The sequence below is a fragment of the Chanodichthys erythropterus genome, chromosome 4, assembly GCF_024489055.1.
Source record: "Chanodichthys erythropterus isolate Z2021 chromosome 4, ASM2448905v1, whole genome shotgun sequence".
NCBI classification, from domain to species: domain Eukaryota; kingdom Metazoa; phylum Chordata; class Actinopteri; order Cypriniformes; family Xenocyprididae; genus Chanodichthys; species Chanodichthys erythropterus.
In genome coordinates, this window is record NC_090224.1 from 36,417,216 (window position 1) to 36,445,126 (window position 27,911).

A 27,911-nucleotide genomic window follows, 5' to 3' on the forward strand; every position below is an offset into this window, starting at 1 on the left:
CCCGCTGCAAGATGTAGGAAGCAGGGCGACTGTTTTACGCAGAAAAATCACCAGACCTCCTTTTTACATCCTAGAATAAGAGAAACTTCACATTTTTTGTGTGTGTATTACAAATAGCTCATTCTTGTGATCGGTTAATTCACTAGTTGTTCTGAAGTGAGCAGAGATCTGCAGGGGCGTTTGTTTGAGAGCGCGCTCTCTCTCTCTCTTTTTCTCTCTATCCGGGTCTGGCCCAGAGGGGTTGTGAAACCCCTGGAGCGACTCTCTGTGAATTCAGCTTCAGCTGGGCTCCATTCCTCAGCGCTTGAGCGAGGGGCGCGGACAGGAGCCCAAACACGGAGAGGTGACACGTCGCTGGATGTCCCATGTTCCAGGTGAGGAGCGCCAGATTGGGCTTTGTGGGGTTTTTTCTACAGAGAGAGGCAGTGGGTCTTCAGAGCGCAGCTGCATGTACGCATGTGCCAGAGGACGAGCGCGTTTGGGACAAAAATATTTATCTTCTCCCAGTTTACATCCTGTCGCTTCCCGATATGTGTAATGGCAGCGCAAAACGACACCTGAAGCAGTTTGCGTTGTCACATGTAAAACTGTTCCGTAGCGCAGCCTCGAATAACTGACTGATATTGTAATGGCGTCCTCGATTAGGTTTCGCGATGTTAGAAGTCGCAAGCTCTTCACATGAGAGGCGAGCGATTGTGGAAAATCTTTCTTTAACACAGCGCATGCCTTTATATTCGTTCCATAAGGGTTTCTGGTTGTCAAACGGCAACTGCCACACTTTTGAATGTTGCCGAGGGCGATTTTCTTGTTTATTTGTGTTTAGCATCGGTTGTTATTTTTAACCGCGATCTTTAAAGTCGAGCATTCCTTCATTCTCATCTTGTAATGCGCTACAGCTGCCGCACGCTCAGAGCGCGAGCGAGAGGAACAAGACGCACGTGCGCATGTTACAATGGAATCGCATTTTAACTGCGTTGATTGTCGCATGATTCACTTTAAATGTATTCTCTGACCGGTGTGTCCTGTAAGTTGTGTTTGCTCACAGCTGTGGCGCCACATGCTACCAGCTCGTGGAATTGCCATTTGTTATCCAAGTGGATGTGTGTGGTACTGTCACCTGACATTGAGTCTGTAGATGTGCGCTCTAATTAGGTTACCTGGCCAAGGGAGGTATACTTTCATCAAAACGGGCATACTATCTATCTATCTATCTATCTATCTATCTATCTATCTATCTATCTATCTATCTATCTATCTATCTATCTATCTATCTATCTATCTATCTATCTATCTATCTATCTATCTATCTAGGGCCCTTCAGCTCATGCTGCCTTATGGGACAGCAGAATCTAGTATATCATTCTGGTGTTGTTCACCTACTATATCATAAACTTTTTTTGGCAAGATATTTTAAATAATGTTGGTAACCAGACAGTTGACGGCACCCATTGACTTCCATAGTAGGAAAAAAAAAATACTATGGAAGTCAATGGGTGCCGTCAACTGTCTGATTGCTCATACTTGTTGTTGTTGTTATTATTATTAGTATTATTATTACATTTAGACATGTGCATAGAAGGCCGTGGGACTGTGAGAAAACATACCGGGAGTGCAGAGTTTACCTCTTAAAGGCACAATATGTAAGATTTTTTGATTAAATTATTGAAAACACTATATTTAGTTGACTTGTGTATTTACATTATCCCAAATGTTTCCAAGAATGTTTAAATCCACAGAAATAAGCATTTTTAATCAGGACACAGACCATGTCCGTGCATCACCAATTAATGACGTCATACCCGTGTGACTCTCAGTTTATGCTTTTATTTTGTAGAAACCATGGAAACACTAAAGACGCTTTAATGTATTGTGTGTTTTATTAGACGGGTGAGCAACTATTTGGATATATCTATAGATAGAAAACTAATTATTGTTATATAGCTCAACACAGAATCTCTTTTTCTTGATTTACCGTGAGTACCCTGTTTTACCATGCCTAGTATCGATCTAGCTTGCAACATGTGCGTAGCCGGAGGAAGCGGAAGCAATCGTCTGCGGCATAATAAAAGCTGGTACGTGTATAAAAGCCGTACGTGTCGCACTTGTCTCTCATTAGCAATCGCTCCAGTGGCATCGGATTCTTTTCCATCGGCTGTAGACGTGAAGACGACACCTCTCGTGATTCTGCGAGATCAAGGCGTCATCAAGCTACGCCTTTGTTTTGAATAAGCGACCTCTAGTGGTGAAAAAAACATATTGTGCCTTTAAGACGAGTAAAGACCATTTTTGTTTTGCTCAAAGTAATAAATTACTAAAAACAAAACAACGTGCATAATCTAATAATCAAAACTCTCATTATGAGCACAAAACAAAAAGTTAATAACATTGTTTATTATAAAATGCTCCTAATATGCTAATTAATAATGCTAAATATATGGAAAAAAAAACGTCTAAAGGCGTTAAGTTGACACAAACCTGGTTTAGTTAAACGGTCGGAGTCATCTGTATGACAGATAAAAATAATTGTGTTTGCTGCATTCTCATTTTCTGCTGCGTTTTAGCAAAACTATCTATATTGCTGCTCACCGTGTTTCTGCTACTGTTGTTAAAATAACATCTTCAGCTCTTAATGTGGCGCTTTATGTCTTTAGCAGGAGAGAGAAGGGCTTGAATGAAGTGCGTTTGGCTCCTGATTAAAATATTAAAGGATGTAGTGCTGAAAGATCATTAACATAAACGACCCTGAACGCTTGAGGTGTGAACCGCTCTGTTGTTTTGACTCACTTTAAACTGTAGAAACAGTAAAATGGCACAATGGTTCCATCCGGACCACAGGACAATCCGGGGTCCGGAACCAGATCGCGGTCCACCGTTTGAATACCACTGCTCTTAAAAAACTCAAAATTTGACCTCTGTAGTTGGCCTGTAGAAGTAAAGGCTGCTGCTTTCCTGAGAAAACTTTGCACAGACAGAAGGACGACAGAGTCGGCACAGCCTCATCTGTTAAATCTGGTAAGGAGTCTTGTATAACTGTAGGGGATCATAAAGTACAAATGTAATTGGTCTCGTAGAGAACACAAGCATTCCTGTACAGAACACCATCACCCACTGAAACACACACAATAGATCGCATGCAGCGAGCTGAATTGCTGCCCACGGACAGGGCAGAGTTTTCTGACTCATTCTTGTAGAATATTCAACATGTTAATGTGAGCTTGGAATCACCTCAAACACAGGTTGCTAATCCTCCGTCTGTCTTCAGCGCTTCTCCGACACATCCACACTTTGCATATGCACCCATGAATATGGATAAGATTAAGAGCAGGATGTCATGCAAGTCTTTCCATCTTTCTGTCTCTCTCTGAGTTCCCTGCGAAACAAACATGTGAAATGAACTCTAGCCTAATGGTCAGATTTAAATGGGAACCGTCCAGAGCCATGCTTATTATTGTTAACTACTGCTGAAAGCATGAAAAATGTTATTTGATATAAATGTTAACTGAAAAATAAAATATAAAATGACGAGAAATGTAAACTTATTTTAGTTCAGCTAGTTGCCAAAGTGACATTTCTCGTATACATTTAACTTGAAGTAAAATAAATAATATAGACATATTTAAAAGGAAAAACAAACAACAAAATTAATAAAAATAATAATAACTATAGTAGTATATAAATTATAAATGATAATAAAATAACATTGTCCAGCACGCAGACTGTTGGAAAAAATAAAATAAAATATATATATATATATATATAATTTTTTTTTTTTTATATATATATAATTTATTTATATAATGCAAAGCTGAATTTTTTACCATCATTACTCCAGTCTTCAGTGTCACATGGTCCTTCAGAAATCATTTTAATATGATGATTTATAATCAATGTTGGAAACAGTTGTGCTGCTTAATATTTTTTATTATATATATTTATCAAAAAAGAACAGCATTTATTTTTTAAAAAATCTTTTGTAGGAATATACACTACTGTTCAAAAGTTTGGGATCAGTAAATTTTTTAAAGAAATTAATACTTTTATGTGTTAAATTGATAACAAATAGTGATAGTAAAGATTTATATTGTAAGAAAAGATTTCTATTTTTAATAAATGCTGTTCTTTTAAACTTTTTATTCATCAAAGAATCCTGAAGAAAGCATCACAGGTTATAAAAACATTAAGCTATTTCCAACATTGATAATAAATCAGCATATTAGAATGATTTCTGAAGGATCATGTGACACTGAAGACTGGAGTAATGATGCTGAAAATTCAGCTTTGCATTATAGAAATAAATTACATTTTAAAGTATATTAAAATAGAAAGCCATTATTTTAAATTGTAATAATATTTCACAATATTACATTTTTTTCTGTATTTTTTAGCAAATAAAAACAGGCTTGATGAGCAGAAGAGACTTTCAAAAACATTAAAAATAGTAAAGCCTCCAAACGTTTGACCGCTCAGAGAGGACAGTCATGTACTACAGGTGCTCGATTTCCATCTCTCCCACACCGGATGGCGTGCTCAAAGATGGTTCCCATCTCTCTCCGAGCCGTACATACCCAGACACACACTCGCACATTCAGTAGTTACTCTTTTTTTGGCCGCCTCGGGCTCTGGCAGTAAGTTCAGCTATATCGCACCTTGGTGTTCCTCTCTCTCGCTCTCTTTCATTCTCTCCCAAGCCTCGGAGGTAGAGGCGATTTGTGATGCTGCGCTCACACTGTTTTTTAAAAAAATGCTTCCTCTGAACTTCTCTATCTCTTCAGATTAGTCAGGGAACAAATTACCTGCCTGCACATAAAAAGCCCCTCTCCAATCCTCCGCACAGCCATGTAACGAGCCTGATCTCCCTTTTGAAGAGTGGGCATGTTATTTTCCCTCTCGCCTGCAGGCTAGCCTGCCATGCAAATGATTATGAAATTAAATTTAAAACTATACATGTATTCAGCCTCTCTCTTATCGCTATCTGCACAAAGCGCATACAAATCAGGCCGGGATCAGGGCCCCGGCTCAGGACTGCACTTTAAAGCTTTGCTAATTGCTAATTGGGTATCTAGGTGTGAAATGGGCTCTGCTAACGAGAATTTAAAATGTGGAAAGGAGGGTTTCTTTTTTTCTGTTTCTGTTCTCTCTCTCTCGCTCTGTCTTTCTCTCTCCTTCTCTTTCCTTTGAGAGATGTCAGAGCTGTTTCTGGTGACATGCCTGTGGGCAGGAATGACAGAATGAGACAAAAGAAGAGAGGTCTCTCATTTCAAAATGGAGGCTCATCCTCACACAGGGATATATGTGTGCTGTGCGGAGGAGAGAAATGAGATACAGGTCCAACGTTACCTCGGCCGTGCGAAAGGATGCCGGTAGTTTGAATAAGGATTCAGGCTTCTAACAAAGGCTGTTGGTTGAGTTCTAGTGAAGGGTAAACCCGAGGACTCGAGTTACAGTGATCACCATCCTGTTATATTGGTATTGTGGCCTCAAGCGAGGGACTTCCTGACAGGTTTCTCCCAAGGAACTTCAGGAACTTCAGTGCCGCACATTTGAGGTCTTTCTCATCTGACACACCTCTTTCAGGTCATGGAGCTCTCTGCTAATGAGCAAAGATTTGAATCGAGTGTGTTAGATGAGGTAGACGTCCAAAATGTTTCATGCTGGAGGGTCTTAGGAGCAGAACACTATGGAAGCTTGTTTCTGCTATGTAATAAAAACAGAAAAGGGATTTGCGACTTTTTATCTCACAATTCTGACTTTTGAGTTGGGTGATATAAAGTTAGAATTGCGAGATATAAACTCAGAATTGTGAGATATAAAGTCTGAATTGCAAGTTATAAAGTCAGAATTGCGAGTTATAAGGTCCGAATTCAGTGATATAAAGTCCGAATTGATTGTTATAAAGTCAGAATTGCTAGTTATAAACTCTGAATTGCGAGATATAAAGTCAGAATTGCGTGTTATAAAGTCAGAATTGAGAGTTATAAGGTCCGAATTGCGAGTTATAAAGTCAGAATTGCAAGTTATATAGTCAGAATTGCATGTTATAAAGTCAGAATTGCGAGATATAAAGTCAGAATTGCAAGTTATATAGTCAGAATTGCATGTTATAAAGTCAGAATTGCAAGTTATATAGTCAGAATTGCATGTTATAAAGTCAGAATTGTGTGTTATAAGGTCCGAATTCAGTGATATAAAGTCAGAATTGCAAGATATAAAGTCAGAATTGCGAGATATAAAGTCAGAATTGCAAGTTATAAAGTCAGAATTGCGAGATATAAAGTCAGAATTGCGTGTTATAAGGTCCGAATTCAGTGATATAAAGTCAGAATTGCGAGTTATAAAGTCAGAATTGCGAGATATAAAGTCAGAATTGCGAGTTATAAAGTCAGAATTGCGAGATATAAAGTCAGAATTGCAAGTTATAAAGTCCGAATTGCAAGATATAAAGTCAGAATTGCGAGTTATAAAGTCTGAATTGCGTGATTAAAAACTCGCAATTGACTCGCAATTTGTGACTATATATAAAGTCTCTATATTATAACACGCAATTCTGACTTTATAACTCACAATTCTGAGAGAAAAAAAAAATTATAATTTTTTTTTATTTAGTGGCGGAAACAAGCTTCCATAGAACACTGCTAAAAGTGACTGGTCCAAAAATTATAGCAAGTAATTAAAACTAACTGCAAAGATTAATTCTGAATTCTGTTTGTGGTACTTTATGGGTACTTTATTCCCTCTGAAATCTATTATTAATTTTAATTAAAAAAAAAGAAAATGCAATTCGTAAATACTATGACTTGACTTGAATACATACTGTATTTTCATGTATTTAAATTCTGAAATTAATAATAAATAATTGTTTTTTGGGGAGAGGGAAGGCATAAAGAAAAAAAAAAAACCTCCTAAAACTAATTTTTGAGTAAAATCATATGGTGCAAACTAGCAGAAAAAAATGGAAATGATGATATAGAAAGGACCCCTGCAGACCCTTATCATGTGTCAATGTCAGTAAGACTAAGAATATCAGATTCTGAATTTGAATTAAATGTCATGTGGTGTGACTTCACCAAACTAATATATATATATATATATATATATATATATATATATATATATATATATATATATACACTTTTAAATTTATAAAATATTTTAAAATTTATTTTATATTTTTATATATTTAAATATATGTTATATTTTATTATACAATTATATTGTATTCAAGGTCTAAGGAAATTTTTATTTTTACTATTACTATTGTTTTTTTTGTTACGCCACATGACACATTAGAGTCATTATTTAAGCGTAAACATTTTTAAAATAATCATAGACACTTTTTTTTGCTATTGACCAATATCTTTTCCTTAAAGAAGGTTCACGAGACTATGGAAAGATTATGACCGTATAAAGTTAATGAGTCAGATGATCGCTGTTGATTTGCTGATGGATGAATAGAGGTTTTTTCATCCCTCCTCTAGCTTTGAGCCCTACTGAGCTCTAAAATCCGCTTCCTCATGCGTTGCCTGTCTCTGAGGCACAGCGCCGGAGACAAACATCTGCCTTATTCTCCAGAGCCAAACCTCAGCTCTGTGCTGTTCATACTGAGACAGCATTGCCTCGGGGTTCTCACGACACACACAAACAGGGGAGAGGAGAGAGGCGTGAATGTTGAAGCACTAAGGAATGTGTTCTTCATCAAGGTCACTCAGGATGATCTTAGTGTAATGACTACAATGAAAACTGGCATATTTTGCCATAGAAATTATTGTATTTAGAGATTAACAGGGCCAAAAGCAATTTCATCCCGAGTACTCTAGAATCATTCGTACACAAAAATATCAATGCATAATAGAGTAAGCCCTGAAATAAGCTGATGCATTTCAGAGGGGCTCTGTTTACATTACAGTAGCATCTATTGTCATACAGGCTATGAGAAAATGAAAATCTGCTCTAACCTGAGAAAGTCTGCAGTGAGTTCCAGCTGAGCTGCATCTGCAAGTCACACATTCATGTATATCAGGACAGAAGTTAAATACAGTCCAGTCACTCTGTCACATCAATAGCATGAAAAGCTGAAAGAAAGAAAAAATCTGTCATCATTCACTCACCTTAATGCCTTTCTTGATTCTGTGGAACACAAAAGGCAACATTTTGAATAATATTCACTCTTTCATGCAGTGACAATAAATGGAGACGGGAGATTTGAAGCTTCAAAAAGGATGCAAAAACACCATAAAAGTATCATAAAATGGTCCTCATGACTCAATGCTATATTGCAAGGTGAGCTCAGCTCAGTGCCGTCAATTCAGCAAAAGCCAAGGCATGACTTCATCCAGTCTCACTCCCTAGACGTGACAGTCCCACTTTCAAGTACTTCACACAACTTTTCCAGCACTTCAAAGCTCAAAAGTCTGAATATTATCCAATTTAAATGTTATTTTTAATGTGGTGGCCAAAAATTTTTTTTGTTCATCCTTCAAAAATTGTCCTCCTTTGTAAAACTAAAAGTTTTGTGATGTAGGACAACTATCACTTGATGAAAAAATTAAAAGAAAAAGTTATTAAATGACCACTATATCCAGCATAGTAGTGACCAGCAATCACTATTATAATATTTTAAAAATCATGTTTTTGTACTTAAGTATGTAGGAAAAGTCACATAGACTTATGAATAACAAAAACCTTTCTTCAAATTGCGAATGAAATTACACAGCGAGTAAAGAGCGTGATTATCCTTGATAATCACTGAAGCTGTCAGTCAGTTCAGCGCAAACTCACTGAGTGCAGCGCCATTGAACTCACATGACATGAATATAACAACAAGATTACTTAAATGTACTTATTTTTCTGTTTTATTTAACAATACAAATTATATGTTAATGCCCCTGGCTCAGCTAGTAGCCACATTGACCGGATCATTGATTCACTGAGTTGATCTGAATCAGAATTGAATCTGTTTGTTTTCATTCTCTCAGGATGGATCTCAAAATTTTCTTTCTTTTTCTGGTTATTTCTTAAGACTTTAAACACGTATGACCACTTTTATGATACATTTATGGTGTTTTATGTGTATTTTGACAGCCTCAGCCCTCATTCATTTTCATTAAGTTGCAAAAAAAAGTGTACAGGATATTCTTTGAGGTAATATAAGTGAGAAAGTAATGACATGATTTTCATTTTTAGTTGAACTGTGAGTTTTCAACATTTTAGAGTGGTGTTTTCCGCCTTCTGACCATCATTGCATATCACTCTAAAAAAATGCTGGGTTAAAAACAACCCATGTTGGGTTAAATATGGACAAACCCAGCGGTTGGGATAAATGTTTGCCCAACCTGCTGGTGTTCTTTAAAAATTACTGTATTGCTTGCTTAAAATAAACCTAAATTATGTTGGAAATTAACATTTATTAATATGTTTAATAAATAATTTAATAATAAACATTTATTAAATTGCTTATTAATAAATATTCACATTTTGATTATACTGTTACCTCTATTAATTAGTCTGATTTTTTTATTTTCAACCTATTTTGGGTCCTTTTTGAGCCAGCCATAAATTAATTTTTAAACAATAGTTAGGTTGGAATCCTAAACATTTAACCCAACCGCTGGGTTTGTCCATATTTATTTTGTCCCAACTTAAGTTGTTTTTAATGCAGGATTTTTTTTTTTATTTTGAGTGAACACAAACCCGTGGCTTGCACTTTACATGCTGTGTCGAAGTTATTCCTACCATGCACAGAAATATCAATTAGCTCACCACACCTTCATCTCTCTCTCCCTCCCATCTGTCACATTCTCTCTTCCTCTCACACATAAACAAAAGGCAGTATACAGACACACACACTCAAAGTATATGGATGGCCTTAGGGTTAGACATGATCACAGCTGCTACTGGAAACTCCCAAATCAAGTCAGCCTGCCTGAGCTACATAGCCCTTTAATAATTAGCAGGTGTGTGTCTGTGTGTGGGTGCATTAAAGGCATAATTTACTGCTTAATTCAGCTGCAGTCCAATACACGCTATAGCTGACCGCTTGCCTCTTTCTCTCGCTTTATCCCTCCAAGTTTGAATGAGAGAGTGTGTGTGTTTTGATTTTGGGCAATCTAGCTCCCCTTTTCCTGCACCTTTAAGAGCGCGTGCCTGTTCTCGTAGCTGAAGGTCACTAAAACGCACAAAAAAGCTCTCAGCTCTGCGGTCCAATATAGCGCATGCGCAGTGCCTCGGGACTCATACACTGTCAGACTGCAATATGGCGAGAATGCCTGGCAGCGGGGACCACTGCTGTAGAGATGATGTTCCGGACCCGATGGTGGGGGATCGGGAGAGAGACGGAGGCTCGGACGAGGAAGAGATTCAGGAGATCCAGATCACTGGGGAAGAGGGAGAAGTGTCAGAAGAAGAAGCCGAGTTAGAGTGGGAGGAGTGCGGGGAGCCCGACAGCTGCGCTGCTGCCGTGGAAACGGGGGAAGCGGTCCTTATGCGGAATACGGACCAGCTCGAGTCGGCGGCTGGGGACCCGCTTTTCGCCGAGGGAGACATGCACCGCTCCAGGCTCAGCGAGAACACGCGCCTGGCCACCCGGTACGCGGTGCGAATCTTCCGGGAATACCTGACGGAGAAGGCGCAAAGTACGGACTTTGAGAGCATGGACAAGCACGCGCTCTGCAAAGTGCTGCGCTCGTTCTACTCGGAGGCGCGCTCCAAGAGCGGACAGCTGTACAGCAAGTCGTCCCTCATCAGCATCCGGAGCTCGCTCAACCGGTACCTGAACGAGCCCCCGTTCTGCCGCACGCTGGACCTCACCAAGGACCCCGAGCTGCGCAGCGCCAACCTCGCGCTCGCCGCGGTCATACGCAAGCTGGAGGAGCAGGGCGCCGGTCCCGTGGTGCAGAAGCAGGCTATCACGCGCTCCGACCTGAGGAAACTCTACACGTCGGCCGTGTTCAGCGCGAGCTCGCCGTTCGGGCTGCTCAACAAAGTGTGGTTCGAGACTTGCATGTACTTCTGCACGAGGGGGCGGGAGAACCAGCGCGAGCTCGAGGAGGACTCTTTCGGGCTGGCCGTGGACGAGGACGGACGGAAGTTTGTGTACTTCAAAGCGCTCGGGCCGTACCACAAGTCTCGTTCCGCCTCCTGGACGAAAAAAAGATCCGACACGGACGACGACAACCTTCCCCGCATGTACGAGACCGCCACGGAGTTTTGCCCGTACGCGAGCTTCGTCAAGTACCTCTCGAAGCGCAATCCTCTCTGCAAGGCTTTTTTCCAGCGCCCGCGGGATCACTGCAGCGACACCGACACGACCTGGTACGAGAATAAAGCCATCGGCAAGAACCTGCTGGGCACGAGGATGCAGATGTTGTCGCGGGCCGCCAAACTGTCAAAGACCTACACCAACCACTGCATCGGCGCCGTCTCCATAGCAACGCTCAACGGCATTGCGGGCATCGGGTCAAAGTTAGCGCCTCTCCACGTCGTCTCCCCGGAAACGGTCAACGGAGCGCACGTGCTGCCCTGCGAGGACGAGCTCGAGCTCAAACCGCAGAAGGTGATCAAACGCCCGCGAACGCTCGTCTATCCGGTAAGCGTTTCGGGACCGGGGGCATCGCCGAAAAGACTCTGCGCGCGCGCCGCCGCGGAGCGCGCGGACACTCCAACGGTCACCTCGCTCGTCTCCTCTCATTGCGAACTCAACGGAGATATGCTCCCCTCACAGGTAATAGCGATTTCATGTCTCTCTAGCACCGCGTGACACGGTCTTAGAATAGCGCCAAAACAATTTCAAATCAGTTTTTCTAACGGCTCTGTTGCCTGTCAATCACGCCAGTCAGAGGACAATTGTGTTTTCACACCACGTGTATTTATGCAAATGAACGAATTCAAGCAACAACCGTGTGGGATGTCAAATTTGACTCATCTGTGTGTCATTTTGTATGGAACATTTGTCAGCAAATCCCAGATTATTTTCTTCATTATAATGTCTGTATACTGGATAACCAGGGCGTTTTCAGTCAGAAACTTAACTTTGAATTCTGCTACTAGTATTTTTTTATAAATAATAATAATAATAATAATAATCTGTGTTTTGATGTCTAATACACCTTTTAGATATGCATTTGCTCTTTTTCCCATCTTTATAAACGAGTCCATCTCCATTTTTGTTGCTGAGGAGCAGCCAGCCTGCGGCGGTTAATTTGGTCACGTGATTAAGATTGATTTCTTCACATGTTGGTGAATATTATTATGCTTTGTAAGTAGGCTGCACTAAAACAGGCACTGATTTCTTCACCCTTCAGCATTAAGGTGAGTGTGAAAAATAAAAGTGTTCGTTGCCTAAAGAGGAATGAGCTAATAACACACCTGTACTCCAGCAAAAACCAATGACTCCTAAATGTAATACCTGTTTGGTGTGTTCTTCAGCTGCATTACATTATATTAACGATCAGAATTAAACAAGATTCATCCTCAGGAGTTTATACAACCTCAGCTATATTGTCATTATGAATGTTCAAGTATTTGCTGCTGTTCTTTTCTGTTTGAAGTTGCACTAAAATCACAGCATGTATTGAAAAGTTTGGGGTAAATATCTATTAGCGACCCCTAGAGGGGGAAGAGAGTGCTGGAAAAACATCCTGGGAAAAAACTGAAAGGCCTCGTCAATTATGACACTGCGTAATTTCACATTCACATCCAATTATATCCTGTTCCCTCCTTGCTAATTAACTGATGTAAAGTGAGTCTATGCTGTTATCTTTCATATCTTCCTCAGTAGATGCTGAGATGAGGGTGAGAAAGCGTTTGGGTCAGAGACTTGGAAACTTTGAGAGACTTTTTACCTCATGCATCCATTGAGTCATATGTTGCGTCCATTTACATCCATTCAAAAATATTTTATGCTCAGCAAAGCATGCATTTATTTGTTCAAAAAGGCTGTTAAAAAATAATATTGTGAAAATTTAAAATAACTCTTGTCTAAAAATGTGATTTCCTGTGATGCAAAGCTTCAGTGTCACATGATCCTTCAGAAATCATTCATGCATGCTGATTTTACACATGATGTAAAAGAAAACGTGATTCATCAGAACAGGCCACCTTCTTCCATTGCTCCGTGGTCCAGTTTTGATGATCACTGTTGGCTCTTTCAGCGGTGGACAGGGGTCAGCAAGGTCACCCTGACTGGTCTGCATCTATGCAGCTCCATACGCAACAAACTGTGGTGCACTGTGACACCTTTCTATCAGAACCAGCATTAACTTCTTGAGCAGTTTGAGCTACAGTACCTCGTCTGTTGGATCGGACCACACAGGTCAGCCTTCGCTCCCCATGTGCATCAATGAGTCTTGGCCGCCCATGACCCTGTCTCCGGTTCATCACTGTTCCTTCCTTGGACCACTTTTGATAGATAATACTAATTCATTTTCCCTGATTCTTTGTTTTACATCCACAATTTCACAGTAACATGGTGTCAATGTATTTCCAATTAGCTGATGGCAGAGCCAATATCTCACCCGTCTCTGGCTTCAAGCACCATCCATGACAGTGGAATAAGTTGTTTTTATTCATGTAACACTTATTTTCACTTTATTGGTTTGCACTTTGTTCTTTAAGGCACATATTACTTTTGTATGTGTGTATAATGTATTTATTTTTGTCAAAAGTCTCTTCCAAATGAATAAAGGCAAACATTTCCCACCCCATACTCTCATTTCCTCATTGTCTACATTGTGAATGTAAAATTAGCCAGAAAATAAAATGCATCTTTGACCCAAGTTATTCTCCCCGTAGGCGCCCTCTAGAACGCCCAGTTGTGCCAGAGATATTTATCATTGGCCTGGATACATGTTTACTTGCACATGTATTACCAAGGGTTAATGCTTGATTTCCAGGTCGCTGTTTAAGCCAGTCTGTTGAACTCATTCTCTCAGCGTGTTTCATTCTTTAAGACAGTCAACTCAGATAGCATTACTCCACTCTGGGCGAAAAATGCAATGATATTGCACTAAGTACACTTATGTTACAGTTTTAAAGGAAATTTTGCCTATGGCTGTTTCATTGTGCCTCGGCAGAGAGTGACCATTGAGATTTAGCAAACACTTATTTCCAAGCACAAGCAGATATTGTGCAAGACAAAGTCCCTACTGAGGCTAATGAGAGTGTGGCTACTGTACTGCTGTTTACTGCTGACAGCGAAATCACCATTAATGCCATAACAGGTCAATTTAATTTGTTGTAACGCAGTTGATAAGGTAAAAGTGATTATCTGTGTTTATGTTGTGAACTATTTAGCATTGTGCTCCCATTCCACGCTCATGATGACGCACATTAACCAAAATGAAGAGGCTGCTTCAGTTTTTTCTGTTAAAATACTTTCCTATTCCAGTTTAGTGTGCAGAGACTGCTATAAGCAAGCCATTGAAAGGTCGATTCCCTGAAGTGTGTAAACACTGTTGCCCTTTGGCATTATCAAAGTGGCCAAACTACCTGCTTTCCAAACAATCAACAACGAGAGTTTGCAGCAGAAGGGGCTGTGGGTGTGTGGTTCCTGCAAGTGACACTGAAATCAAAATTGACACCTGTTTACTTATACACACTGCTTTTGTGTACATTACATTGATGCATAGTGTTCAAATATATATATTACATGACTATTTTTTATGTTTTTGAAAGAAGTGTCTTATGCTCATCAAGCCTTCATTTATTTGATCAAAATACAGAAAAAAAAGGTAATATTGTGAAATATTATTGCAATTTTAAATAATGGTTTTCTATTTCAATATACTTTAAAATATAATTTATTTCTGTGATCAAAGCTGAATTTTCAGCATCGTTACTTCAGTCTTCAGTGTCACATGATCCTTCAGAAATCATATATTTAAATATATATAATCATATATTTAAAAGAAAAAAATTATATTATTATTATTATTATTATTATTATTTATTTATTTTTTATTTTTTTTTGGGAACCTGTGATACTTTTTTTCAGGATTCACTGATTAATAAAAAGTTAAAAGGAACATCATTTATTAAAAATAGAAATCTTTTTTTAACAATATAAGTCTTTACTATCACTTTTTATTAATTTAACATCCTTACTGATTTTTTTTTTTTAAATGACTGACCCTAAATTTTTGAACAGTAGTGTATATTGTTAAAAAAAGATTTCTATTTTGAATAAATTATTTTTTTTTACTTTTTATTCATCAATTAATCCTGAAAAAAAATATCACAGGTTCCAAAAAAAAAAAAAAAAAAAAAGAATATTATTTAAAAAAAACAAAATTAAATATATTGAGCAGCACAACTGTTTCCAACATTGATAATAAATCAGCATATCAGAATGATTTCTGAAGGATCATGTGACACTGAAGACTGGAGTAATGATGCTGAAAATTCAGCTTTGATCACAGGAATAAATTACATTTTTAAAGTATATTAAAACAGAAAACCATTATTTTAAATTGTAATATTTCACAAAATAACTTTTTTTTTTCTGTATTTTTGATCAAATAATGCAACTTTATTATATTACTGTAAAATTTTTTTATTATATATTCTTGCATTGAAATTCTCTAAATTTAAGTGAAAATAAGCTTAAGCGCCATGTTTTATTTTCCTTTTTTTTTTTCTTCCCTCTTGTGATATGACACAGCGGGCCAAATCAAAGGTCTTTGTCCAGTGAGCCCTAAACAGGCAGTAACAGCTTGCCTTGCCTCTGAAACGCTTTTCCTTTTCAACTGAAATCCCTTACTTTTTTCAACCCCTCCCTCACAACCACCTCCATCCTGATCCACTTTTCATGATCCAATCAAATCTTGATGGATAAATTCAGTCTCTATAAAAGTATCATGGAAAGTTCATACAACATGTGCACAGTTTCCTAAGAAAATTTAGCTCCAAATCTACATTCTCCTCCTGGTATGTTAATGTCCGCTTTTCACGATCCCGAATGCATAAACCTAAATCCCAAGTTTTTTTTTAAGGAAAACTATGAATATTAATTTTGAAATTGCTGCAATCTTACCTATCATCTTTTTTTCCCACTCAGGAGAATCGCAGCAACAGTGTGGGCATGTCGACCCGGCCTATCTTGGCACATTCGCCGGTCTCCCCGCTGGGCACAGCTGGCATCCCCACACCTGCACAGCTCACGAAGGCCAACGCGCCGGTGCACATTGACGTAGGGGGTCACATGTATACCAGCAGCCTGGCCACATTAACCAAATACCCAGAGTCCAGGTAAATTACACACAGACAAAGATGCAAAACAAACAGAAATGGACAGCTTAGGTGTTCAAAGGACATTTTTTATAATCTCCATAAATCATAAACAGTCTTTCCAAACAAGCAATTTCAGAAGCTCTTCAGAAGCTGATTTTCTGTTTGTCTTTTGATTCATATTAACAGCAGATACAGCAGTTGGTACTGTATATTACGCTGCTGTCACTTTAATACACAGATCTAATATACACATCATCATCTTTAGAACGCAAATTAAGATATTTTAGTTGAAATCCGATGGCTCAGTGAGGCCTGCATAGTCAGCAATGACATTTCCTCTCTCAAGATCCATTAATGTACTAAAAACATATTTAAATCAGTTCATGTGAGTACAGTGGTTCAATATTAATATTATAAAGTGACGAGAATATTTTTGGTGCACCAAAAAAAAAAAAGAAACGACTTATTTAGTGATGGCCGATTTCAAAACACTGCTTCAGGAAGCTTTGGAGCGTTATGAATCTTCTGTGTCGAATCTGCTGTTCAGAGCACCAAAGTCACGTGATTTCAGCAGTTTGTCGGTTTGACGCACGATCCGAATCATGATTCGACACGCTGATTAATTCATGCTCCGAAGCTTCCTGAAGCAGTGTTTTGAAATCGGCCATCACTAAATAAGTCGTTATTTTGTTTTTTTGGCGCACCAAAAATATTCTCGTCGCTTTATAATGTTAATATTGAACCACTGTACTCACATGAACTGATTTAAATACGTTTTTAGTACATTAATGGTCTTATGGGTGTGGAACGGCATTAGGGTGAGTAATAAATGACATTATTTTCATTTTTAACTGCGGTGTCACGTGAGCGTAATCGTGATGGAGATGATGATCAAAACCAAACAGATGTTTTCATTTTTGGCAGAGTATCCAAGGCATGAGCGGTGTAGGCTCCACCCTCTTCTGGAAAGGGGCTAGTGAGCAGCAGTTCATTTGCATTTAAAGGGACATGCACGAAAACAGCATGTATTTCCTTCCACTCAAAAATGGGCCTTTAAAACAAGCTATAATAAATGATCTGTGGGGGATTTTGAGCTGAAACTTCAGACACATTCTGGGGACACCAGAAACTTATATTATATCTTGTAAAAAGGGGCAAAATAGGTCCCCTTTAAATAACATTTATTCCACTGTCATCTAACTCATTTGGCAGTCAGCCTAAAATTTCCAAAACACGTCATCCTCTGAACACGTCTGTTCACACACAAGTCCTTCATGATGTGTGTTTGCTCCATATGTGTGTGTTTTGTGTGCATGTGTGTGTGTCTTGTCTGAGCTCATTAGCTCACTGACCGGTATATTTCTGCAATGCCAAAGAGCATTATTGTCTTGTAGCTGCTGACTGAGTCAAACATCAGAGCACAGGCCAAAAGGAGCCTGAAGCGCTTTGAGCCAGACTAGCATCCAGTCTCACAACTGCTCACATGTCTCACACAGATCCCGCCTCCCACTGTCCTTTACAGTGGCACAGAAATACTCGCACATATTGTCTCAAAGGGTCTTGTATCTAGTATAGGCCTCGGAAAGCCTTTATAATTGTCAAATAGATGTTTCAGAGAAAGGCACTGGCACAAGTGACAGTTGTGATCCATTCGCCTCTTGGCTACTTTATCACAAACAACATCAATATGACATCGCACTCATCAGAGAGAAAGGAAGCAGGGTGCCAGATGATGACATTTGCGTCGTCAGGAGCAATGATGGCCGCCGCCTCCAGCCATGCCATCCGTGATGCTGATGCAGATGTAGGCTAGGGTTCAGCCAGACTGTGCTGACCGAAAGAACTGTCAGCCGGACAGTCGTGTGTTTATATGAGCACACACTTATGATGTTAGATTGTTTTAATGAACATTTTGACACCGTTGTTCTCAAAATTCTCAATCGTCCAAGTATCAGCTAGTCACAACAATGTTCCCTCAGATTGTTACAGTCATTTATTCTGCAAACTGACATCTCTTTAGACGCATGCAGTGTGCTCTACATTGGTGTTTATTCTACAAAAATGGTTCAAAGTCAGAGTTGGAAACATCTCATCTTGTTTGTATGTATGCAAATTGTATAATATCCAATGTGCACATTTTTAGTAATTGTGCAGTTAATTCTCATATTGTACTTTCAGAGAGTTTTGGAATATTTTTCCTCTCCTTAAAATTGTCACTACCAAAACACAAGGATAAATAATTTAATAAGAAGGATTACATTGACCTATTAAGATTTTGTTTACATCTACCTTGTAAATATATAATATATATAAATAAATAAATAAATAAATATATATATATATATATATATATATATATATATATATATATATATATATATATATATATATATATATATATATATATATATATAATTATTAGTATTATTTTTTTTTTTTTTTTTTGCTGTTTTATTAAAAAAGTTTTTACAGGTAAATCAATAACAATTACAATTTTAACAATATTTCAAGTGTAATTTATGAGATTTGTTGTATTTTTAATCCAATCTTTCTTTGTAAAAGGCATAAAGTTTATCATACTGATTTCAAAGTGAAGGATTCATTAGTTTGAATATACAGTGAACCAAACACTATCATAACATCTTAGTTAATAATTCAATATACTTTATTTTTGACAAAACATCCCATGTTTCAGTTGTGACTGCACATTTTCGGTAGTGACAGTAATGTGTTGGTAGTGACCACAAAACATTACAGAATTTTAACACTACTAAAATATTAATTATTTGCATAACTGTACTAAAATTGTTTATTTCCACCAAATAAAGGATTGTGTGTTCCTTTTTGTCCAGAATAATCATGTCACTACCGAAACATCACCACGTTTTGATCGTGACTGTTTCGGTAGTGACAATTTTAGATACTTATGAGTCTAGCTCAAAGATGATAATCAACAAATGGTTACCTAGCACCGTTCTGAACAGTTGTATACACATAAATCTAAATTTTATCGAATAACACTCAAAAAACAATGATGTCACAACCGAAACTTCATCACGTTTCGGTCATGAGTGTTTCGGTAGTGACAATTTTAGAGACTTTTGAGGGGTTAGGGTTCGGGACAGCCACCTCCCAATTGAAAGTAACCAATAAATGATAATTTTATGCATATTAAGCTTACTGATATTTTAAATATTATTGTGGGATTCAATAGTTTATAGAAGGATTTAGTAAACATCTAAATATCTTAAATGCTTTTTAAATGTGTTTTTTGGTTGTGGGACATGGGGTCAGTAAGACTTTTTGAATTCTTTTATTTAGTTTTATTCAGTTCATTAAGTTGATCAAAAGTGACAGTAAAGACATTTATAATGTTACAAAAGAGTTCTATGTTAAATAAATGCTGTTCTTTTGAACATTCTATTAATCAAAGAATACTGAAATAAAACTGCATCATAGTTTCAACATTGATGATAATAATAATAATGATGCTGAAAATTCAGCTTTGCCATCACATTTTAAAAGATATTAAAGTAGAAAAGTTATTTTAAGTTGTAATAATATTTCACAATACAACAGTTTTTAATGTATTTTTGATAAGCCTTGGAGAGCATGAAAGACTTTTGAACGGTAGTGTAAATGTAGATTTGTATTTATTTGTGTATATATACATGTTTGCATGTGATTGTGTTTTAACAAGAGAAAAACCTTGTATAGGAAAGCAAGTTGTTGTTGTTTGGTTACATCTAAATCTTTTAATATCCGACTGTTCCTCTCTCAGGATTGGCCGTTTGTTTGATGGCACAGAGCCGATCGTATTGGACAGCCTGAAGCAGCATTATTTTATAGATCGGGATGGACACATGTTCCGCTACATATTAAACTTCCTCAGGACATCAAAATTGCTCATCCCAGATGACTTTAAGGTAGGACTTTAAATCTGATGCTGCATCAGTATTATATTATCATCCGCATTATTTAAAGAATAAAGGAATACTGTCAGTTTTGACTCACCATCATGTTGTTCTGAACCAATATGCTGTTGTTTTGTTCATGAAACAGCAGTAAAAAGTTACTTTGACAAATCACAACACAATAAAAGAGTTTGTAACACCGATTGAATGAGGGGTGAACATCAGTTGTGTCTGTGCGTCTGTGTGTAGGACTACTCTCTGCTGTACGAGGAGGCCCGGTATTTCCAGCTGCAGCCTCTGCAGGCTGAGCTGGAGCGCTGGCGTTCTGAGCAGGACTCTAGGTACACATCACGCATGTGTGAGTGTGTGGTAGTGCGTGTGGCCCCCGAGCTGGGAGAGAGGATAACGCTCAGCGGTGATAAAGCCCTCATCGAGGACATCTTCCCAGAGATAGGAGACGTCATGTGCAACTCTGTCAACGCAGGCTGGAACCACGATTCCACTCATGTCATACGCTTCCCTCTAAACGGATACTGCCACCTCAACTCTGTACAGGTGCGTAACACCTTATACACACCTCACACATACCTGACAATACCATTTATTTCATTTTTATGAAGCATTGATCACTTCTTTGTATTGTTTGAGAACATGAGTCATGCAAGTTATGAAGTCATAATACTAGTTACTTTATAGGGTATAATTTTTTTTATATTATATACATTTTTCAATTGTAGTCTTTTAAAAAGACATCTCAAATAATAAACTAAGTGCAATATAGTGTAGTCAAAAATATCGATTTTTCAATATCGATACTAAAATTTCTCACATACCAAGATGTCAATCACTCGTTTCGTTTGCTCCGGATGAATATTGTTGGTGTTTCAGGGCTTGAATTTCAGTGTGGGATTGCGTGTATTCCGCATAATTTGACACAAAGATTTTATGCTCACACCCAAAGTGTGCCACATAAAGCCGCCTCTCAGTACTAAATTGAGATCTTTTTCACTGCTTATTGTGCTTAAACAGTCAAACAAACACAAAATAAAGTCAAAATGCCAGTCTTGGTGAGTATTCATGTAAACACAGTCAGTTTTTTTTAAGTGAACATAAACAGTTGAGAAAGAAAATGCATGTGTAACAGTATAATGGATCTGTGCATCAGGTCTTAAAGTGACAGCAGCCTAATATACCTGCTGCCAAATTACAAATTAATTATAGAGATCACTGCTTAATAATTAACTGAAAACTTGTCCACCAAATCAAAGTCACGTGGTGCAACCAACATGCAGGAAAACAAAAAAAATAAAATAAAACACAAATGATATCATAGAGAGGACCCTTACGTGACTATCAACATCAATAAGTCTCTTAAAATATCTGATAATTTACGCTTTTTATGACAAGGCAAGGTTCGTTCAGGTTGTAAAATGTCATGTGGTATGACTTCCCAAAAGCATAATGATATTTAATTATAATTATATTTTATGTTATTGCTATATTATTAATAATAATTCATGATATTTGTAAAAAAAAAAAAAAAAAAAGCTTTATATTATTATATAAATATATATAAATATAAATAAATATATATATATATATTTATACTTTTTCAGTATTTTTATTTTCTTTTATATAATGTATACTATATAATGTATACGCCACATGTAACCTAGTGCTGTCAAATCGATTAATCACGAAAATCGATTAATCGTATAAACATAAAAGTTGTGAGTATAAATTATTATATTGTGTGTGTGTGTGTGTATATATATATATATATATATATATATATATATATATATATATATATATATATATATATATATATATATATATATATATATATATATATATATAATATACACACATATTACATAAACACAAACATTTATGTTAGATGTGACTCATCGCGCTTAATTGATCTGACACTACTAAAAAATGGAACCTGGCTCCATCCAGAAGCTTCAGCTGATTTAGCATTAGAAAATACAAACACTGGCCAATAATTAGTCAGGAATGAATGTACAATATGAGCGCAATTTTTTCTATACTGTTCTCTGTAACCATTTCATAATAAGCCAGTGGTCCCCACAATGTAAATGGGTTTATAAATCATATAGAATGAGTTTTTGTGAAAAAGTAAAAGTTTGCACAGTTTCCTGTGAGGGTTAGGTTTAGGGGTAGGGGCAGGGTAGGGGGATAGAATGTACAGTTTGTTCAGTGTAAAATGCATTGAAGTCTATGGAAAGTCCCCACAATTCACAAAAACAAACATGTGTGTGTGTGTGTGTGTGTGTGTGTGTGTGTGTGTGTGTGTGTTTCTAGAGGCTGTCTAATCCTGTTTGCTTATTAAATCTTTTGGCCCCTGGCATTTGCCGTCACACTAATGGAAGCAGGAGATTGAGAAAAGTAGAGGCAGAAGACAGGAAAGAAGAAAAATGAGAGAAAAAGAGAGTTGAAGGACAAAAGCATAGTGGAAAGTCACAGAGAGCACACAGACAGAAAGTTTGACCTGTAAATGAGAGGTTGTGGGCGGAAAATACTAAGAAAGAGAAGGATGGTGGAAAACTGTAGATGGAGGGAAATTTAGTGACGCAGCGCTGGAGAGCAAAAGAGAAAGGGATGTCCTGAAGGCACGCTAATGGAATGTGATCTCACAGTTCTGTGGAGCGAAGATCTGTGGGACTGGAAGAAACAGCATGAGAGAGAGAGAGTGAGGGAGAAACATACAGAAAGAAAGACGAAATAAGCAAGTGGTTTAAGTATCTCATTTTATTCAGCTGAGAGAGCTGCTGGACAGATGGTTTATAACACTTTTGCTGTGCCGTTTTCCTAACAGAAGACGACAGTGATTCTGCGCCAGGGGTGTTCAATTAAAGGGATAGTTCACACACACATGAAAACACTGTCACTGTTTACTCATGTCGTTCCAAACCCGTATGCTGTTTTCTCTCTCTCTCTGTGGAACACAAAAGCAGAATACAGGGGTTTGTTTATTTTCATATTATTTACTGATTAATTCAAGATATATTTTCTGAAAACAAGGCTTAAAGGGATAGTTCACCCAAAAATGAAAATTTGATGTTTATCTGCTTACCCCCAGTACATCCAAGATGTAGGTAACTTTGTTTCTTCAGTCGAGCGCAAATTATGATTTTTAACTGCAACCGCTGCCGTCTGTCAGTCAAATAATAGCAGTGATTGGGAACTTGAACAATAAGAGTCGAAAAAACTTCCATAGACAAATCAAAATTAAACCCTGCGGCTCGTGACGACACATTGATGTCCTAAGACATGAAACGATCGGTTTGTGTGAGAAACCGAACAGTATTTATATAATTTTTACCTCTAATACACCACTATGTCCAACTCCGTTCAGCTTCCTGTTAGTGAGGTCAAAAAACGCGTTCTGAAGACGGAAGTGATGTCTCGCCCATATACTTCAATGAGCGCGAGACATCACTTCCGTTGTCAGAGCGCGATCTGACCTCACTAACCGGAAGCTGAACGAAGTTGGACAGAGTGGCGTATTAGAGGTAAAAATTATATAAATACTGTTCGGTTTCTCACACAAACCGATCGTTTCGTGTCTTAGGACATCAATGTGTCGTCACGAGCCGCAGGGTTTAATTTGGATTTGTCTATGGAAGTTTTTTCGACTCTTATTGTTCAAGTTCCCAATCACTGCTATTATTTGACTGACAGACGGCAGCGGTTGCAGTTAAAAACCATAATTTGTGTTCGACTGAAGAAAAAAAGTCACCTAGATCTTGGAGGCACTGGGGGTAAGCAGATAAACATCAAATTTTCATTTTTGGGTGAACTATCCTTTTAAAGGGATAGTTCACCCAAAAATGTTCATCATTTACACCCCCTCATGTTGTTCCAAACCTGTATGAGTTTCTTTCTTCTGTTGAACACAAAAGAAGATATTTTAAACAATGTTGGTAACTAAAGAGTTGATGGACCCCATTGACTTCCATAGTATTTTTTTTCTTACTATGGAAGTTAATGGGCACCTTACCAACATTCTTCAAAATATCTTCCTTACAAAATATTGCTGTTACAAAATATTTCTATTTCAAACAAATGCTGTCCTTTTGAACTTCATATTCATCAGTTAATCATGAAAAAAAGTTTTCACAAAAATATTAAGCAGCACAACTGACTGTGTTCAACATTGATAATATTAATATATTATTTTGAGCAGCAAATCATCATATTAGAATGATTTCTGAAGGATCATGTGACACTGAGGACTGGAGTAATGATGCTGAAAATTCAGCTTTGACATTAACATTCTATATTAAAATAGAAAACAGTTGTAATATTATTTCATTATATATTTGTTTTTACTGTAGTTTTGTTCAAATAAATGCAGCCTTGGTAAATATAAAGCAGAATTTATACAGTTTTTTTTTTTTTATGCATATGCAGTCGAATGCACAGCCTTGAAAATTATACTTCGCTATTATGACTCAGGCGTTTGACGCATATGCATTTTGAGCAATCTCTCGCCACGAGTTACAACCCATGTAAACATCTTTGTATTCTTTCATGCTAGAGTTGTATAAATGAGGATACTTTAACCTCTTCACACAATCTCTCGTCTATGTAGGCCTCCATTGTCGCTGTAGCTTGCATGTGTTCCAGTGTCATGAGAAATCGAGTCCCCCCCAGGAATCAGGTCTCTTTTAGGACCCAGGTGGTAATGCCTGATCAAAAGGTGTTGTCATGATGTCTTGCCTTATTATAACCTACTTTACTATTGTAAGATGTTTAATACATTAAGTGCACAAACAACATGCTTGAAATATAAAATGAATGCCTATGTTTTGCAGAATAAAACAAAATGGACAAAGGTATTGGAAATAAAAAACACTTAACATAATATAAGCTTAGCTAGCAGGCTAAGCAGATGTATGCTATGCTAGTACATAAGCTAATTAAAAACAGTAAGAACGAGAAATGCTTGATTTCACAACCTATAGCATACTAGTAAATAAAACATGTCATTTAAAAGACATTGATCATCATTATAACACATTTTAAACTATATAAATCATAAAAAGATTTTTGCAGCAATTATAATCGGGTGCTAAAAATACCACCCATTAAAAGTCAGTTGAACCAATGGGATCACTCGGGTCCTAAAGGAGACCTGATTCCTGGGGGGGGAATCAAAGAATATACACTAACAAGAAGCGACACTCAATAGAATGTTCCATTGCAACATCGACGCCCAGCAGCAGCCCTGCGTTTCTGCCATTTTGGGGTGAAAGTGAGTCGTCAGTCCACTAGTTTCTATGGTGATATCAGCTGCTTTGTTAAAAAAAATGTGCATTAAAGCTGAAATCCAACCTGAATGATGACAACACAGAATAAAATACAATCACTAGTGATCATCAAATCCTTTTAACAGTTTATTTTACAGATTTTGTGTTTAAGTCTTCTACTTTTTTCACAAAACCTTTGCTTTCTAGAAACCCAGTCAGTTTGGGTTAAAATTCTTTGAAGTTCAAGTAATTAAATTAAGGACATGCATCAGAAAAATTGTGAATGTTGGACAATAAATATATGAATATAACAGCTTGATTTTGCAGTGTTGTCTAATGTCCGTTAAAGCAAAAGTGTCCAAAAGTGTGAATTATGCGATAACGGACACAGCAATGCATCATGTATTATAAGATCATTATTTTTGTAGCGTGATCCATAAAAATGTACAATATAGCCTATTTCAATTCAGATAGCGGAGTGATACTATTATTATTCCATTAGATCTGATCTATATCGCTGCAAACATGATGATCTTAAATGTATTAATTATTAATTTACCATTAATGAATGTGTAAAGTTGCATAAAATGGAAATACTCAATAACTACGTTACCTCAGATGGATGAATGGTTGGATTCCACAACTGGTAAAATAAAACATATATAAGACAATACAACATTTACTGTAGGAGCCATACAATTTACTGATGATTTCATTTGAAAAATGTTCTATTGTGCTTCTGATTTGGTTGTGAAATTTGGTGATTTTGGGTACGTAAGATGTGAAGGATTCAATGGTCCAGTTAATATTTTCACCCCATAATGGCGGCCGCACTACCGGAGCGCAATCTAGTGGCTGTTACCCAAAAAGGATAAGAGTTTCGCCTCTTGGGTTCTAAGCTCTTTGGGGGAATCGAATTCTCACCACACCGGTCTGTTCTGTTTACGCAGTTTTTCTTCGACTACACCTTGTGAATCAACGGTTCACTTCAAAAATTAAATGCTGAAGTGAAGTATAAATTGTGCCGCCCCCAAATGATAGTGTATATTATTTCTTTGGACTGTTGGTACTGTAGAATATGAGTGACATATATTGAATATGAAAGGATAGTGATTTGGTGTGTGTTTGGGAATTTTTGTGTTCATCAGGTTCTGGAGCGACTGCAGCAGCGAGGCTTTGAGATCGCTGCTTCTTGTGGAGGTGGTGTGGACTCAACCCAGTTCAGTGAGTACGTTCTGAGGAGAGAGGTCAAACGAAGTCACCGTGGGGTCACGACCTCCGTCATTCGAATCAAACAGGAACCGCTGGATTAGCTGCCTGCCCTGACAAACAAACTGTATATGGTATTTTTAACTGAATATAAGGGATGTTTTGTTTATGTTGTAAGCCTACGAGACATATTTTCATTGGTACTGTCCCTAAATAAACACGTTCAAATAAGAAAAAATGTTGTTTAAAACTCAAATGGGAATTTTTCCGAACTTCTCTGGCCATACTGAGTGATCTCCATTCGATTCCCTATATGATGGTTTGTTTTAAAACTTCACGACTGACTGCACTTTTGCTGGATTTGTCTTCACCATGACAGCTATAGAAGCTAAACTAATGTTAGACTCCATATATGACACCCTGTAAAGAATTTCATTTGCCATACTTATTTAAAAAGCTGTTTGATTAATGATTTATGTTGCTAATCTTCAAGTGTTACTCTCATAAATAGCATATCACACCAGGGAGGAATAGCAGCTCTAATTAGACAAATACATGCACACACATAAAGGTTAAACCACAGCTGTGGGTTTCCGGAGGATCAAATGAATAGATGAACCCTCATTTTGTCAAACACAGTCACGAAACTGAAAGATTTCATTAAAAAGTGTATTTCTTTCTCCCACTGTTCTTCATTCTTATTTTAGCAGACAAGTTCAAATAGGAAAAACTGTAAGCCAGTCAGAAGAATTTCTCTTGTGCTGTTACCGGCAGTATTTTTATTTTTAATCTTACTCAGAAAAAAAACATTTTCTTTTTAGTTTGACCATAAATTTACAGTGTCTGGCTACACTTTAAAACTGGTTTATAATCCATGAGATTAAAGTTTGAGAAGAATGTAATGTGATATTGTTAATAAAAGTTTTTAAAAATCACCAAGACTTGTTTATTGACATCTGGGAAATATAAAAAACATAAAGCACAAGATTCAAAGGTATGCCTTTTCACTTCAAGACTGTATTTAAAAATGTTGTATTAATAAAATGCAAATATAAATGCACATATTGGCAGGATTTCATTCCAAGAACTTAAAGTGAGCATTTTATTGGTTATTGGATCTGAACGAATACGACTTTGATTGACCGAGTCAATAAATGCTTTTGAATCTAAAAGTGATTCGGAACAAAGCATCTCGTGGATCTCATGATGCTCGTTCAGTTCACGAGTCGTTCACAAAAAAATGGTGGCAGAAGAGTTGTAAAATGTAATTAAACAAATAAAACTTTTT

General features: G+C 37.3%; 2 protein-coding genes across 2 annotated transcripts; both read left to right on the top strand.

Annotated features, from left to right (window-relative positions):
- LOC137018771 (BTB/POZ domain-containing protein KCTD1-like) lies at nucleotides 1-27,564 on the top strand. Its single transcript, XM_067383493.1, has 5 exons — nucleotides 1-374; nucleotides 16,049-16,239; nucleotides 20,003-20,147; nucleotides 20,385-20,690; nucleotides 26,563-27,564. Exons 1-5 carry the CDS (start codon nucleotides 366-368, stop codon nucleotides 26,725-26,727), a joined length of 816 nt encoding a protein of 271 aa, XP_067239594.1. The 5' UTR covers nucleotides 1-365; the 3' UTR covers nucleotides 26,728-27,564.
- LOC137018807 (uncharacterized) lies at nucleotides 10,250-11,752 on the top strand. The gene has a single exon (XM_067383526.1). It carries the CDS (start codon nucleotides 10,250-10,252, stop codon nucleotides 11,750-11,752), a length of 1,503 nt encoding a protein of 500 aa, XP_067239627.1.
- Nucleotides 27,565-27,911: the final 347 nt, after the last annotated feature.